The following is a 13,938-nucleotide window of genomic DNA, read 5'->3' on the forward strand; positions in this document are numbered from 1 at the left end:
TTCTTAAAACCTTAGTTCCGCACTATGTTTGGTAATAAATAAATGTTTTCAAGAAATGTGTAGCAATAAAAAGTTACATTGGCATGCAGTTAGAGCATTTACGATTCCTTGGATTTATTTCATTTTAAGGGCCTTTCAACTGTCCATTATAAATCTTTTTAAAGTTTGGCGAAAGTCTAAAGAGTTTTATGTTTAAATGTAAAGAATAACCTGTGTGAATTGCCATTTCTGGACAAACATATTTATGGCATATTTCACAATTTGGCCAAAAGGGATGAACTGCAGATATTTCACACAGTCACACAACTGCAATATTTCACACAATTAGTGTGGAGGGTCTTCTAGAAGCTATAAGATATACTCTGTATTCAGTGTATTGATATAAGCTTCGGTGTTACCGGAACCCAAAAATTATTTTTTATTTAAACTCAATTCGCTCGGAAAATCATAAATTGCTTGCTTTTTTGGTCATAGATGAGCTTAGTAAATGAGCTTACCACATAATAAGTCTGACCTTTCTTAGGTTAAATACTAAAAGGGTTTTGATTTTTTAAACTTCGGTAACCTTTTATAGGTTTGTTACACAACGGGTCGATCCTTTCACTCTTTCTCTTGGCCTCTTAACTTATCTTTTCCGCAAATTCGATGAAGTCATTTGGCCAAGGGACAATTATCACCACATAGCATACCAATTTGTGAACGCCCCAACCGCCAATATACCGCCGGGCATCGTCAACATCTCCGACACGTTCGCTCATTAATATTTGCGCTGCCAATTGAAGCGGTTTCGGTGTGTTTTTTAACAACATGAAATGATGACAACACCAGCAGCAACAACCACTCGATCGACAACTGCGATGCAAGCGGTTTTGGGTGGATTTCCACCGAATATTTAGTCAAGGAATAATATCGTCATAAATGCTCTTTATTTTGTAATGTTTACCAAAAAACTCAAACAAAATAAAACCAGGGTTTTTTTTTATTTTTTATTTTTTTATTTATAAATAAATTATAATACTTTGCAGGGTATTTGCAGGGTAATTTTGCACCTTTACTGAAGAATATATTAAATCTTCGTATCACTAAAGAAGGATAACATTGTGCAGAAGTAAAAAATTTTCTTGAAAATATTAAAAGCAAATGATTTAGAAAAAATAAAAATAGAAAACAGATTTTCATTCGCAATGCAGAACACTGTTCTGAATCGAGAGCCAATTCAGAATTGGCTTATTTAAAAAAAATATTATGAAATAAAAGGGGTGATATGAAAATTTTTTTGTTAAATAATAAAAATTAAACAATAGAAATCAAACATTTAAAGCGCGTAAATAATTTAAAAAAGCAAATTAATCATGTATACATTGTATATTGTCATGTAAGAATATTGGCAACCCGTGTTCGTTTCTGGGGGAAAAAATAAAACAAATAAATTAGAAAAAAAGAAAAATAAGATTCTTCTTTGACAATGCAAGACTATATCGAAAACTTCTGAATAGTTATTGTCAAATAAAAAAATATAAAATAACTGGTAAAGATAAAAAAAATATAAAATAAAGAGAGCATATATTTTTTGATGCAAAAAAAAGGAGGATTTTTAATCTATAAGATTAAATAGTTGTTCAATGTTTTTTTAAATATAAAATAATGACAACTGTACATACATTGTATACATATATCCTATGGTAAAAAAAATATATGGTAAAAAAAAATTATGATTTATATACAGAATGTAAAATTTATTTCACAAAAAAATATATATAAATATGTTTAAATTTTAAAATCATAAAAAAAAGGAAAGTAGATATTTAAAGTGTAAAAAGAAAACTTGAACTTAGAATCTTCTACATCAGAAGGTATTTATAACCATTCAAGTAACAAACATTTTAATTTCAAAGCCTACTATTTACAAGCCTACTACTGAACATTTATCGATAACTAATTTAAAACAAAGAAACTAAACAATATTAAAAATTATACAATAAGTTCGTACTTTGATTAAACTAACTATGTTTGTCAGGGTTTATTAGTTTTAATCATGCCTTTATTAAGCTCTGCAGGGATAGAACTAGTCCGCCCACTCAAGGACGTAATGTTTGAGTGTGTAAACTTTAATTGTGTGATATACCGTCAGTAGGTGATATTGATTCAGAATATATGTACATTGTAGGTTTGAAAATGTATCAGCATCAAAGCTACATACATTCTTTTGATCAAAATTATAAAATCCTTTGCTCGGATTCTTTTTTGATCTTTTTTTAAATACAAAATGCCTTTAAAATGCTGATAAATAATTCAGAGATATTGCCAATTCAAGTAACAGTTTCAGATTAATTAAGAGTAAGTGCAAGTGATTTTTTTAACCGCGTAGGCATGGGTAGCGTCTTCGTCTTCACCGGGGCTTGAGTTGCAAAAGCGAAAGTTTAGTGAGCCGACGGCCAGTTCCGATGGGAATCTCAATCTCTTTGTGGACCGGCCATTTATCTTTCAGTTCAATTTACGCTTCGCCTGACCGACGACCGCTTACCTAATCGATGATGTGGAGTGGGAGTAACAGATATACTGTATGTTTATATTCCCATGCAGATATAGTCATGGAGTTGGGGGTGAAAAAAAACCACCAATCCGGTATCTGGAGAGCATCCTTTTTGGCGGCGTCTTGTGCCACGCGTTTCGAAGGCACCATAAATCGGCTTGATTATCGCGCCGCAATTCCAATCGACGGCTGTGGTTTCTCATCTTTCATAAAAAATCAAAAGGAAAAAATAAAAACTTGATTCCGATTGCATCCTGAAGCCGTATTACGTAATCCAGCGTAATGGACCGACCGCTCTCTTTGGTTTTGGTTTGACAGCCATTTGCCGGCAGTTCTTCTTTCACTTTTCGTGGAGGCTGCCCTTAATTGATTTTAACAAGTTTTCTGCCTCGGCCCTGTTTATTTTGGCAATTTCGTATTTCCCTTCGCTTAAAGTGTCTTCCCTGGCTGAAGGCCTTGCCTCTGACCATCTCGCTCTTGGCCAGGCTTTTACGCTCAATCAATCTTCCGACCCGAAGCGCTCTGGATGTTATTTCAAACTTTCGGCCACGAAGGCCCTCCTGGCCAAAGTGTGAAAACTGAAACCCATTTACGCAAAATATGATTTCTTGTTTCGACTTTTGTTTACATTCCCCCTCGACCCAAAGCGCCAGTACTGATGTCTTCACTGAGTGCTGAAGTTTTTCCCTTCCGATGTCAACTTCAATTACTTGATGCCGAGAGTTGTGGGTTTCCATATCTGCTTGCCACTTGAAATTTAATAGCAATTCAGCACGGCAGGGTAAAACTCAATTATTTGGCCCTTAACATGATTTAACAAACGAATTCTGGGCTAAGTTCATTGTGCCTGGGACAGGGATTCGTCATGAGTGGCTCTTGGAGCCGAGAAGTTCAAGGAGTCACAAAAATCACAGACGTCAAGGAAACCTGCCGCACAGCTGGCAAACGCAACAATGAAAAGATACTTAGATTAAAGATACAAAGATACTGAAAAGTAAAAGGAATCCCAGGCACTTCACGCATCTTCACAACATCTTCGACAGTGCAATTTAAATAATTGTGTGCGGTTGGTGTCTTCTAGCCACAAATGCGAGGCCCATAAGATTGCAAAATCTGCTGGCCAATAAAGCTGCCTGTGCTTAATGACCATTTGCATTATCTTCTTCGGTTGCCAACGCGCCGAATTGCTCAAAGTTTGGCTTCTTCTATTCGGGGAATTGGCCACGTTTGGCAGGAATTTATGTCTTTAAAGAGCTACAAATGTTTCAACAGATATGCAAATATGATCTCTTCAAGCACGTGCAGCTGCTGCTGCCAAACTCAACACTGATTTCGAGGGAAAGCCTCTTTAAATCTCAGAAATTGAAGATACTTCCATTAAATATAAATTTTCATGTCTAAACAAAACCACCGAGTCAAACCACTTTGACCGCGATCCCACACAACTTAACCCCGTGGTTTCCCACCCCAAACATGAATTATACCACAATTGGCATTATAAACACAATTCCAATTTTCGGATTTCACTTCCATCTCAGTTACTCCACTTTGACTTTGCTTTACATATTTGCAATGGGTGGCTGTGGCTCTGACTGCGATATTGTGGGATATTTGAAATTCCCCGTGGATTGCTTGGCGGGAATCAATTGCAATCCGAATGCAACGAAAATGTGGCACCTCGCATGCAAATCCGAGTGAGTGGCACCGCCCTTATTGGCATACAATGTAGTTTTTCCCAGGGGAGGTTTTATGGCCTTTACTTGCCTCAAATGCAAAAGCCTTGATGCCATCCACATATATCATGATTATGTATCCTGGCCCATTTATTTATGAAATACGTCAAACCTGATGTACCTTTTCCCTCTGTCGCGACCTAACTTTAGCAATTTCATTGGGCAAACTTTTACGACCCGGCTGGGACACAATCAAAGTTTTATTTTTACACGTTTTCGCTTCAGCTTCCAGTCAGAGGCACTCGAAGCTTAAACTGCACTTCATTTGCAAAATTACGCATACGCCACGTTGAGTGTGACGGTTTATGGTCTCACTTGAATTTGTTTACGAATGCAATGTGATTCGCTTAATTTGTTACTTTGCTGCGACCCACATTTGGGGTGTGATATGGGAACTTGTTTCTGTTTTTTAGAGGGAGTTTTCTCCAGGAGTTTGGAGTAGGTAATACTTTGCTGACTAGCGGACCTGAACTCTGAGCTTTGTGCAACTCTTCCGCAAAGTTCCTTGAAAACTTTTCCCCAGCCGTTGTGTGAACTAGCAACTTCAAAGACGTCAAATGTGTAAAATGCGTTGCCCCCCAAAAATGAGGTAAGAAATGTGGGTGAAAGGTGCCACATGATTAATGCTTCGCTCACCCGACACGACTTTTCCATTTGTCAGTTGGGTGAAAAGGTCCCCGAAAAGCAACCAGGACAGAAATGCTGACTAAATTGGAATAGTATGGCATGCGGCGAAAATGAAACCCATTAACTCTGCAACTGCATATTAAAATTGTAGCCACAGCACACTTCTGGCACACATCACTCTATAGTTGCAGGAAAAGGGAAGAAACCAAGAAACCGAAAGTGTTTCATAGAACTGGAACGTATGCAAACGCAAACGATGTATGTATGAGCCTTGAGGGTACTGCAATTAAATTAACAGCCCCTTGTGGGTTTTGATATGCAACTGGAAAATGGAAAAAAGGCAACTCAGCAGCTGCCAGTGATATGTACTATATGTTCTGAATAGCCAGGGTGTGACTGAAGGAAAAGTGAAAATTGAATGGAAGAAAAAATAAAGTGCGGCACACATTTTGCTGCGACGAAGGAAATGCGGTTTTTATCAGACTGACGTGGACGGGAAGGGAAGTGAATTGAATTCCGGCAAAACAATTTCATTTAAAAATGTAGGGTTTTCATTCATTCTGCCGGGGACAGATCCAACAATTCCAAATCCAATTTCCATGCAGTGGGAAAAGTTTTGGGCCAGTCTAACAAACAACTTTTAATTGCCGTCTGCAAGAGAAGGTTAATGACTAGCACTTGGATTAAAAGTAACTATTCGAGCCACTTGCCGAATTTCCCATTTGGTATTGGACACTAACATTTTCATTTGTCTGCGACCTTAGATGATTTCGTTGTATTTCTTAAATTGCCAAATGGTCAAGCGTTAAACGTTAAACTAGAGGAGGCCGAAAGCATAAAAGCCCAACTCAGCAACAAAAAGTCGTTGACACTAATTAGCATTTAAAAGTGAGCGAGCTGCAGCAGCAGAGGAGACGACTCCTCAAGTAGTCCGGCAACATTTTCAATTGAAGCGAATACAACAAACAAAATCAAACAGGCAACAGGCAGGCGAACCATACAAATAAATAATAATAAAACTGCAATCTTGTATCGGAGTTGCACTGAAGATACCATCGCAGACAGATGGAAGATGCAATTGACGCCGGCAGCATGGCAGTTCGGCAGTTCGGCGGCACGGCGGTAGAAATACTTGCTACAGCACCAAAAATGTCAAATGTAAAAACGCCACCGAACGATTTCAGTGTGCAAAATGAAAAATAAATACAAATAAAAAAAAAAAAATAGTAAAAAATGCAAACAGCTTAAACAAAAATCGTAACCAACAATATAAAATTTGCACGCTGCCGTTTGCTTAACAAGCAGGAAGTGGAGAGGCGCTGGGCAGGCAGGCTGCTATAGCAGTTGCAGCTGGAAGAGATGGAGGATGGTGGAGATGCTGCCGGCAAAAAGCAGCGACAATGGATGCAGGAAGCAACAACTGTCGTCGCCGGCGACGACTTCCTACCCATCATCATTCCCCTCCCAATACACCGACAAGCGCAGCTTGGAACCTGCAGCACCCACTTCCCAGGGATGCTCCCGTTGAGTTTTTGCCGTTGCGTGTATCTGTATCTTTCAGTGTCAACCTGAACACGCTCTGAAAATATGGCACCAAGCTGGGAACGGCATCTTTTATGCAACGACCCCTCAGTGCAACATCAACATCCCCCGCCACCCACTAAGCAGCGATTAAAATTCAAGTATTTGCATATTCCAGCCATCTGGATTGTTTCAAGCAAACAAATTTGTGTTCTTCAATATTGATTCCAGATTTATTCATGGCTACAAGTTTAAATTATTTATTTATGAAGCGATGCATTGGGGTCTCAAGATTATTTGAAAAATAACTTATTCTCTAGAAAATATAAGAAACCTTTATTTACTTTTGAAAGATATTAGATATCTTGCTTTCTATCACAAATTTCTCTTATTTTATTTACTTTTTTCTTAAAGTATTTTTTTGCTTTAAGCTCTTAAACTTCCCATTGACTTCTTTAAGCCTTTGTGGAACAACTGCTTGGTGCTGTTGCCATTTATTTTTAGCCACATTGTTGAGCGTGAGATTTATCGCCAGCTGCGGTTTCTTTTTTAGGCGATCGCCGCGCTTTTTTCCCAAAGGCATTCGGAAGTTGAAATAAAAACGATTTAAGTGGAGATGGAAGTTTCTTAGCATCGGCCAGACGAAAGAAATACACTTTTTTAGGACTTTCTAAGAGACCACTTTCATTAAAATTTAATTACTTTGAACTATAAATTTAAAATTATATTATTAGTTTTTCAAACAGGCATTTGTGTAATAAATATGTTAAATATTAATTGCCAAGTATTTAAATACCCCTTGAGAGCGCAAAAAATTCACAAAAAAGGCTCTTGTTTTAGCCTTGGCAACCGTTTTCCGCGCATTTGGATGTGAACTCGAACTTGGAGTCCAGCTTCGATTTGCATTCCCATCCATCTAAAATCGGTTGGCATTCCCCTGGAGAAGCCGGAGGGGCTGCCTTGCTGATTGCGGGTGCGCTTGGCTTTGGTGCTTTTTTGAATTTATTTCGGTTTTCCATTTAATTTCCCACATTGCCGATGCAATTTATTGCATCTACAAGTTTGTCAATACATGAGAAATCGCTCGCCGCTCGTTAGCCACGTTATGTTCGGTGTTTGCATATGCTCCTGACTTGGCCCGAAGCTGGGAGCTGCCAGCTGGGAGTCCGGGTTACACAATCGATGGGTGAGATTCAAGGTGAAATCGCACCGGGAATGGCAGGCATGGCCGGAAATGCCGTCCGCCGGCTGACAGGCTGTAGTTGCGTTTTAATTTTATTATCATTATTCCTAAGAGTGCGATCGTCAACGAGTTTTGACCAGCTGCCACATACATCATAAACCATAGTTTTCTGTCCCCCACCCCATATAGTATAGTTGGTAATAATAATTATCTACGCCTCGGCCAACCCGCCCATGCCAGACAGTCTTTTGTCCGGCGCGATAAGCCTTCACTTAAAGCCTAATTGGCGGGATTGGAGAAATGCTCGTCGATCCATTAGCTCAGAAATGAATTATGACTAATCGAGTTGGCTGAAATCGAACACGGACCGAGAGTGTCAAACAAAGCTGTGAAGTGGGCACAAATACGTTTATTGATTTTTAAGGTGCGAGCTGCTTGGGCCATTAAACGGGTTAATGAAATGTTAATGTCAACTACTGTATTTTCCATACAGCCGAACGCCTGTGGATTTTAGCAATTTGTTTACTTCACTGCCTTTTTTAATATCTTTGGTTTGCGTATCTTCTTCAGAAAAAGCCGGTAAAGGGGGGACCCCCACTGGTCTAGGGTGGATGTTTAATAAAATTAAAAGTCGCATCGAATCGCACTGTGCTGAACACAATGAAATGTACTGACCCGAAAATTGGCATCTAATTGAATAAGTGTTGTCTTGATTTTCATTCTTCCCCGACAATTCGCCTTTCTCCGCTTTGTATTCGGTTCAATGAACGATCCCGGACCACTTCATTAAAAGTAACACAATTAACCGACCAAAAATTGGAAGTAAAGAGAAATAAGTCTCATTGATATCATTACAGCACAAAGCGCCAACAAAGCAAGCTTTTAAATTCAGCTATTTGATGTGATTTTGTTATTGGAGTGACATAAAGTTAAATTACGCAAGACATTATTTTTTGAAACTAATTTAAGAAAGAGTTATATTTTGGACTCTACAGTTAATACCCAAAACTAGGTACTTGAAACTGTGCAAATCAAATCTTATAGTTTATTATAAATTTATATCCAACTTCAATATAACATACGTCTAATATTATTCGGTAACCAAAAAAAGTTTTATTACAGCAATAATTGCTTAAAAAACAAATGTTTTAACAACCACAAATTTTGTCTGATTTATGCGCTTTGGCACATACATCAAGGATGTCTGGCGGTAAATACGATCCCGCCCGGCAATTATTTTCGCACACCAGACACGACCAACCCAGTTTTATGATATATCTTTACGGCGAATCTCGGATCGGATAGGCCTTGCACAGTGGCACACTTATACGAACAAACTCTCCGCCACTCACAATCACATTCAGTCACTCAGTCATCTGTAATGGCACGTACTGGGGCATTTGTCATACAAAGGAAAAGAAATGCCCCCTGTGGAAAATCGAAACACAAAAGATCCACTGGAAGACACTCGGCGGCACAGACCTCAAATTATTCGAAATTGCCATTGTTATGGTTTTGGAGAGTCACCGGGATCGGAGCATCGGGAGTTTTTCGTTTGATTTTCACGTTAGTCGTGAAAAGCGAAGGAAAGCAAACTGCTCACTTGGCCAGCTGACGGTGTAGTGCGGAATCGACCCGGCAGACAAGCGATCCACTGGGGCCCAGCAGCGATGAGAGCGAAAGTGCACGACACTGGCTGTCTGGGTCTTAACTTGGCCAAAATCGGCGCCCCCAAGACAATGCCACAGAGCCAGGCGGAGAGAGAGTTCGAGTGAGAGTATGAATGGGGAGAGTCCAGGCTCTCGGGAAATGGCCAAAGACGCTGCTGCTGTGCTGTAATAAGTTGATTGTGCGGTAATTTCAGTTTCACTTGGCAACCCACACAGAGACACCCAGAGATACAAAAACACAAGCCAGACAGACAGACAGACGGACGACAGACAGATGGCCAAAAAACCGACAATCATTATTAGCCTGCTCGCCACGCATGCGCAGTAACCGAAAAGCCAAGTCGCATCATCACACCAACACGGGCACAGACACAGCTATGAAGCCCAAAGATACAAAGATACAGAGATACGTAAAATAAAAAAACTAAAAAACCCTCTCGCAGATTCAAAGCACTTGTAGTGGTGGTGTGTGCATCTGGCGGATTTCTGTATAAATTGGTGATGCGGCTGCAGTGGTTCGTCAGTGAAGCATTTGATTTGGTCTAATAAACAGCAGCCGAGTGCATCTCGAGGATATAGAAACGTGAGGCATCATCCCCTGCAGTACCTGCAGCATAGTAGTAACCCATCGTATCCCAGTGGATAATCCTTAAACCCTTTATTTTGTTTTCCTCCCCACCGCATGTTCATATAATTACGTACGCCACAGACCTGGGATTACTGTGAGATACCGTGCCAAGTGCTAAGTGAGTGCTTCGTGAGATAATAGTGAGAATCCGCATTACCCATACGCAACGTTAACCCGTGACCCAGAAGCCATGAAAGCCTTCATCCTAATGTCCTGTCTGGCTTTGGCCGCCGCCCGCCCTGAGGCCGGATACAACTACAACCGTCCAGGTGGCGGCGGTGGCTCCGGAGGTGGCTCCCATGGCGGTGGCATCGGCGGAGGCATTGGTGGCGGCATCGGCGGTGGTTTCGGCGGTGGATTCGGTGGCGGATCTAGCGGTGGATTCGGAGGCGGTGGCAGCTTCAGCAGCGGCAGCAGTGGAAGCTTCAGCAGTGGCGGAGGAGGTGGCTTCTCCAGCGGCGGCGGTGGCGGCGGAGGCGGTGGCTTCGGAGGAGGCTTCGGCGGTGGCTCCAGCGGTGGATTCGGAGGAGGTGCGTGTTCGTGGTAAACCAAACCAAAGTATCCACAATACGAAGAAATTAATTTTTCAGGAAGCATCGGTGGCTTCGGAGGCGGCGGCGGTGGTGGTGGTGGGACCACCCTCGTCCAGAAGCACATTTACGTCCATGTGCCACCACCAGAGCAGGAGGAAGTGCGTCAGCGCCCTAACCTGCCAGTGGGCCAGGCTCAGAAGCACTACAAGATCATCTTCATCAAGGCCCCATCTCCACCCTCGTACCAGGCTCCAGTTATTCCGCTGCAGCCCCAGAACGAGGAGAAGACCCTGGTCTATGTGTTGGTGAAGAAGCCCGAGGATCAGCAGGACATTGTCATCCCCACGCCCGCACCTACACAGCCCTCAAAGCCCGAGGTCTACTTCATCAAGTACAAGACCCAGAAGGAGGCTGGTGGCATCTCCGGTGGCTCCTCCGGCGGCGGCTTTACTCAGACCAACACTGGCGGTGGCTACACTACCGGCGGCGACAGCGGATTCGGCGGTGGTGATAGCGGTGCCATCTCGGCCCCGTCCAGCAATTACGGCCCCCCCGGCAAGTCCGGTCCCTACTAAGGCGCCTCAAACCCATCGACAACTTCAAAACTGCTAACTTCGAACTCGGCTCAAGCTGTCCAAGACTAGTCCTGTCGTTGAAACGCCCCCGACTCTCTCACGAAGACCACATCATCCCATTACCATTGACTTCATTTTCTTGATCCTTTCAAGTCATTCACAATCCTCTTTTTTCTGACACATCTTAGACTAGACCTTGACTACTTCCAAGATCACAAAAAAGGAAAAAAGGGGGCGGCGCTTTCGCCCACGACTTTTGTACATAATACATTTCCGTGCTTCACTTTCACTTCATTTCCCTCAAACACTACTCACTTTCATCCTCGTCCGTCCACCTGGAAATTCTCACCTGAAACTGATTAGAGTCTAACCTTCGGCCCTGCCTGGATAATTCTATTAGCTAATAGGCGACGAGTGGTGGGTTCCTTGGATGGGAACTCCGCTTGGCGCCCCGAAAAGCAATAAATCTGACGATGATGATGATATTGTAGAGGAAGATGATATAGCGGGGCCTCACATGCTCCATACATATAAATATATATTTTAATTATCCTAGATTAAGTACTTTATGCACAATAAAAAAAACAACGGTGACAAAATTACGAAAAAAAATCTCCAATATTTTTTATTTTATTATCTGACATTTCCAGGCCAAAGGAAAGCGAGAACAACGAGAACTCGTCCGGACTCCTTGCCCAGAATTAAATTCAGCATAACTTAGTTTTGCTGTCGAATGAAAAGGAAAGTTGTACTAATTAGCCATTTAGAGTAAAAGGAAGTGGCTCAGGGAGTTGTGAAACTAATTAAAAAGTCATTTCTTGCCATTATACACGGCTGGCCTTGCCTTCGTTTTTTCACTCATTTTCAAGCGTCCCTGTGGTTTTAAATACAAAGGTCCTGCTTCTGACCAGTAATTTCAGATCCTTTTAATTAAATGAAGGCATTTCAAGGCTAAGCTCCTTTTTGGGTTTCCGCGGGCAGAAAGTAAGTGAAAAACTTTAAAAACTTGGTGTTACAAACGATTAAAAAAAAGTTCGAGAAAAGTTAATTATTTTATAGTTTAGGTTGCCGATTCGATAGGAAGTTGTAGTTTCCCCGCCTTACCTTGTTAATGACAAACTTTTGCTTTGGTTTTTAGGTTGTCATTACGGAAAAGGCTTAATTTTTATTTCTGTTTTATTTTTTCGTACATTATTTATTTTTTTTGTTACCGGGCTTTAATGCTTTAAGTATACAGACACCAATGGCATTGTCATTGCCGTACAAGCTTCTGCCCCCTTTTTGGGGCACCGAGTTGGCACTTTCACTTCAGCATAGTTATTTTCTGCTGCTGTTACCTTTAACCCATTTAAGACATACATTTTGAGCTTGCATTTTTTTTATATAATTTTTTTTATATTTTTCAGCTAAGAAACTATATTATTTTTATTTGAAAAGAATGCAAATAAATATATCGACAGCAACCTGAAGATGGTTCAGGCCTGCATTTATATTTTGTTTTGTGAAGCTTCCAAACCAATTGTTAAAAAAGGAATAGATTTTTTAAAAGTCAACTCTTTTATAAATGTTGTATGATGAAAATCCCTGAAGGGTTAACTATTTTTTCACTGACAGTTCAGTTGTCTCTGGTCTGCTGTCTTTGTTTTCAGCCTCATATTTTATGGGCGTATGGCTTGCTTCCGCCTGTCTGGGCCAACACTGAACCCTGGTGTCTTTTTTGACCATTTCTGTTGTTTTTCTGTTTGTACAATCAATGGCAATCCGTCATGCAAATTTCTGCCCTGCAGCTGAAATCTTTTCAATACAGTTTGCCAAACAGCGACTTTTACAAATGTTTGTTTTTTCAGTTTTATAAAATGAATAGGGAGTACTGTCCGCAGGACTTTTTACAAATCAATCAAAAATAAAATGCTAGCTTATGAAATATTACAGAAATATATACTTGAAGTGGATACGTTACAAAGTTTAACTTTAAAAGTATTTACCTATCTTGCCCTTTATCTTGTCAGACACAGACGTTACTGCAATATTCCTAATTACTTCGATGAACACACTGCCAGGCCTTGGGGGTCGTAAATTACGTAAAAACAATATCATTGATGCACCTCCTGGAAAGTTTCGATACGGTGCACGTGGTCAGGGCTATTCCTGGCTGGCTCGTAAAATTGCGAACGTGTTGTCCACCCTGAAAATTGGCCGAAACGGAAACAGACACCCCAGAACCGTCAACACAGCTCAGCAGGTGGAAGGCTGTGAGTGGTCGTAGGTGGATCTTAGGTGGCTGGATGCCCAGTACATCAAACACAGGCAGATTTCGCCCACAAACCAAACACGCCCACATGCAGCCAATTGCAATTTGTAAAGTTTCTGAGGCCACAACATTGTCGCAAATTGGTATTTCTGCTTTCCACAGAAGCCCCGTAGTTTTGGGTAAACATTGAACTTCTATTGTGCTATTAGAGTACTCTTTTCCCACACCACCTCACCCACAGGACTTGGGTTCTGGTTCTATATTTTTGCATATCACTCATACGCCATGTTGCACAGCAGCCGCCGTAATCTGGTGGGATAATAGTTTCTATTTTTAGGACGTGGATGCAATTCATGACCATGAGCTTCCGCCCACCGTAGTTTTTATTGAATTTTCTATTTTTAGTAGCACTCAGTGGATTCAGGATTGTGCTGCAGATTCTCAAAAGAGGAACTTTGCAAAACTTGACATTATTGAGTTGTTTAGTTTTTCTTTAGGAAAAATGTTCGAGTTTATTTTTTGAGAATGAAATAAAGTAAATTGAACTGTTAAGAACATAAATAATAAAAGAAAATTAGGTGGTATAGAAAGAACCAAAATGTAAGCAAAAATACCTTAAAGTGTGTTCGTGAGAGGAAAAAGCCGGCCCAAGAAAAAACAATTTATGTGCCAAAGAAAATGTTT

General features: G+C 40.8%; 2 protein-coding genes across 3 annotated transcripts in view; both read left to right on the plus strand.

Moving 5' to 3' along the window:
• Positions 1–13,938, plus strand: part of RYa-R (RYamide receptor) — a 58,235-nt gene that overhangs the window by 38,283 nt on the left and 6,014 nt on the right. The window lies entirely within an intron of this gene.
• Positions 9,711–11,609, plus strand: TwdlT (TweedleT). Its single transcript, XM_017245522.3, has 3 exons — positions 9,711–9,850; positions 9,977–10,425; positions 10,486–11,609. The coding sequence occupies exons 2-3, from the start codon at positions 10,086–10,088 to the stop codon at positions 11,001–11,003; spliced, it is 858 nt and encodes a 285-aa protein (XP_017101011.1). The 5' UTR covers positions 9,711–9,850; positions 9,977–10,085; the 3' UTR covers positions 11,004–11,609.

Source organism: Drosophila bipectinata, chromosome 3R (genome assembly GCF_030179905.1).
Source record: "Drosophila bipectinata strain 14024-0381.07 chromosome 3R, DbipHiC1v2, whole genome shotgun sequence".
Lineage (NCBI taxonomy): Eukaryota > Metazoa > Arthropoda > Insecta > Diptera > Drosophilidae > Drosophila > Drosophila bipectinata.

What these genes read in the sequence shown, in the direction of transcription:
- TwdlT (XM_017245522.3), top strand. Translation starts at nt 10,086, where the DNA reads ATGAAAGCCTTCATCCTAATGTCCTGTCTGGCTTTGGCCGCCGCCCGC. An exon ending in CAGCGGTGGATTCGGAGGAG is followed by an intron (nt 10,426 to 10,485) that starts GTGCGTGTTCGT and finishes TTAATTTTTCAG; the next exon opens with GAAGCATCGGTGGCTTCGGA.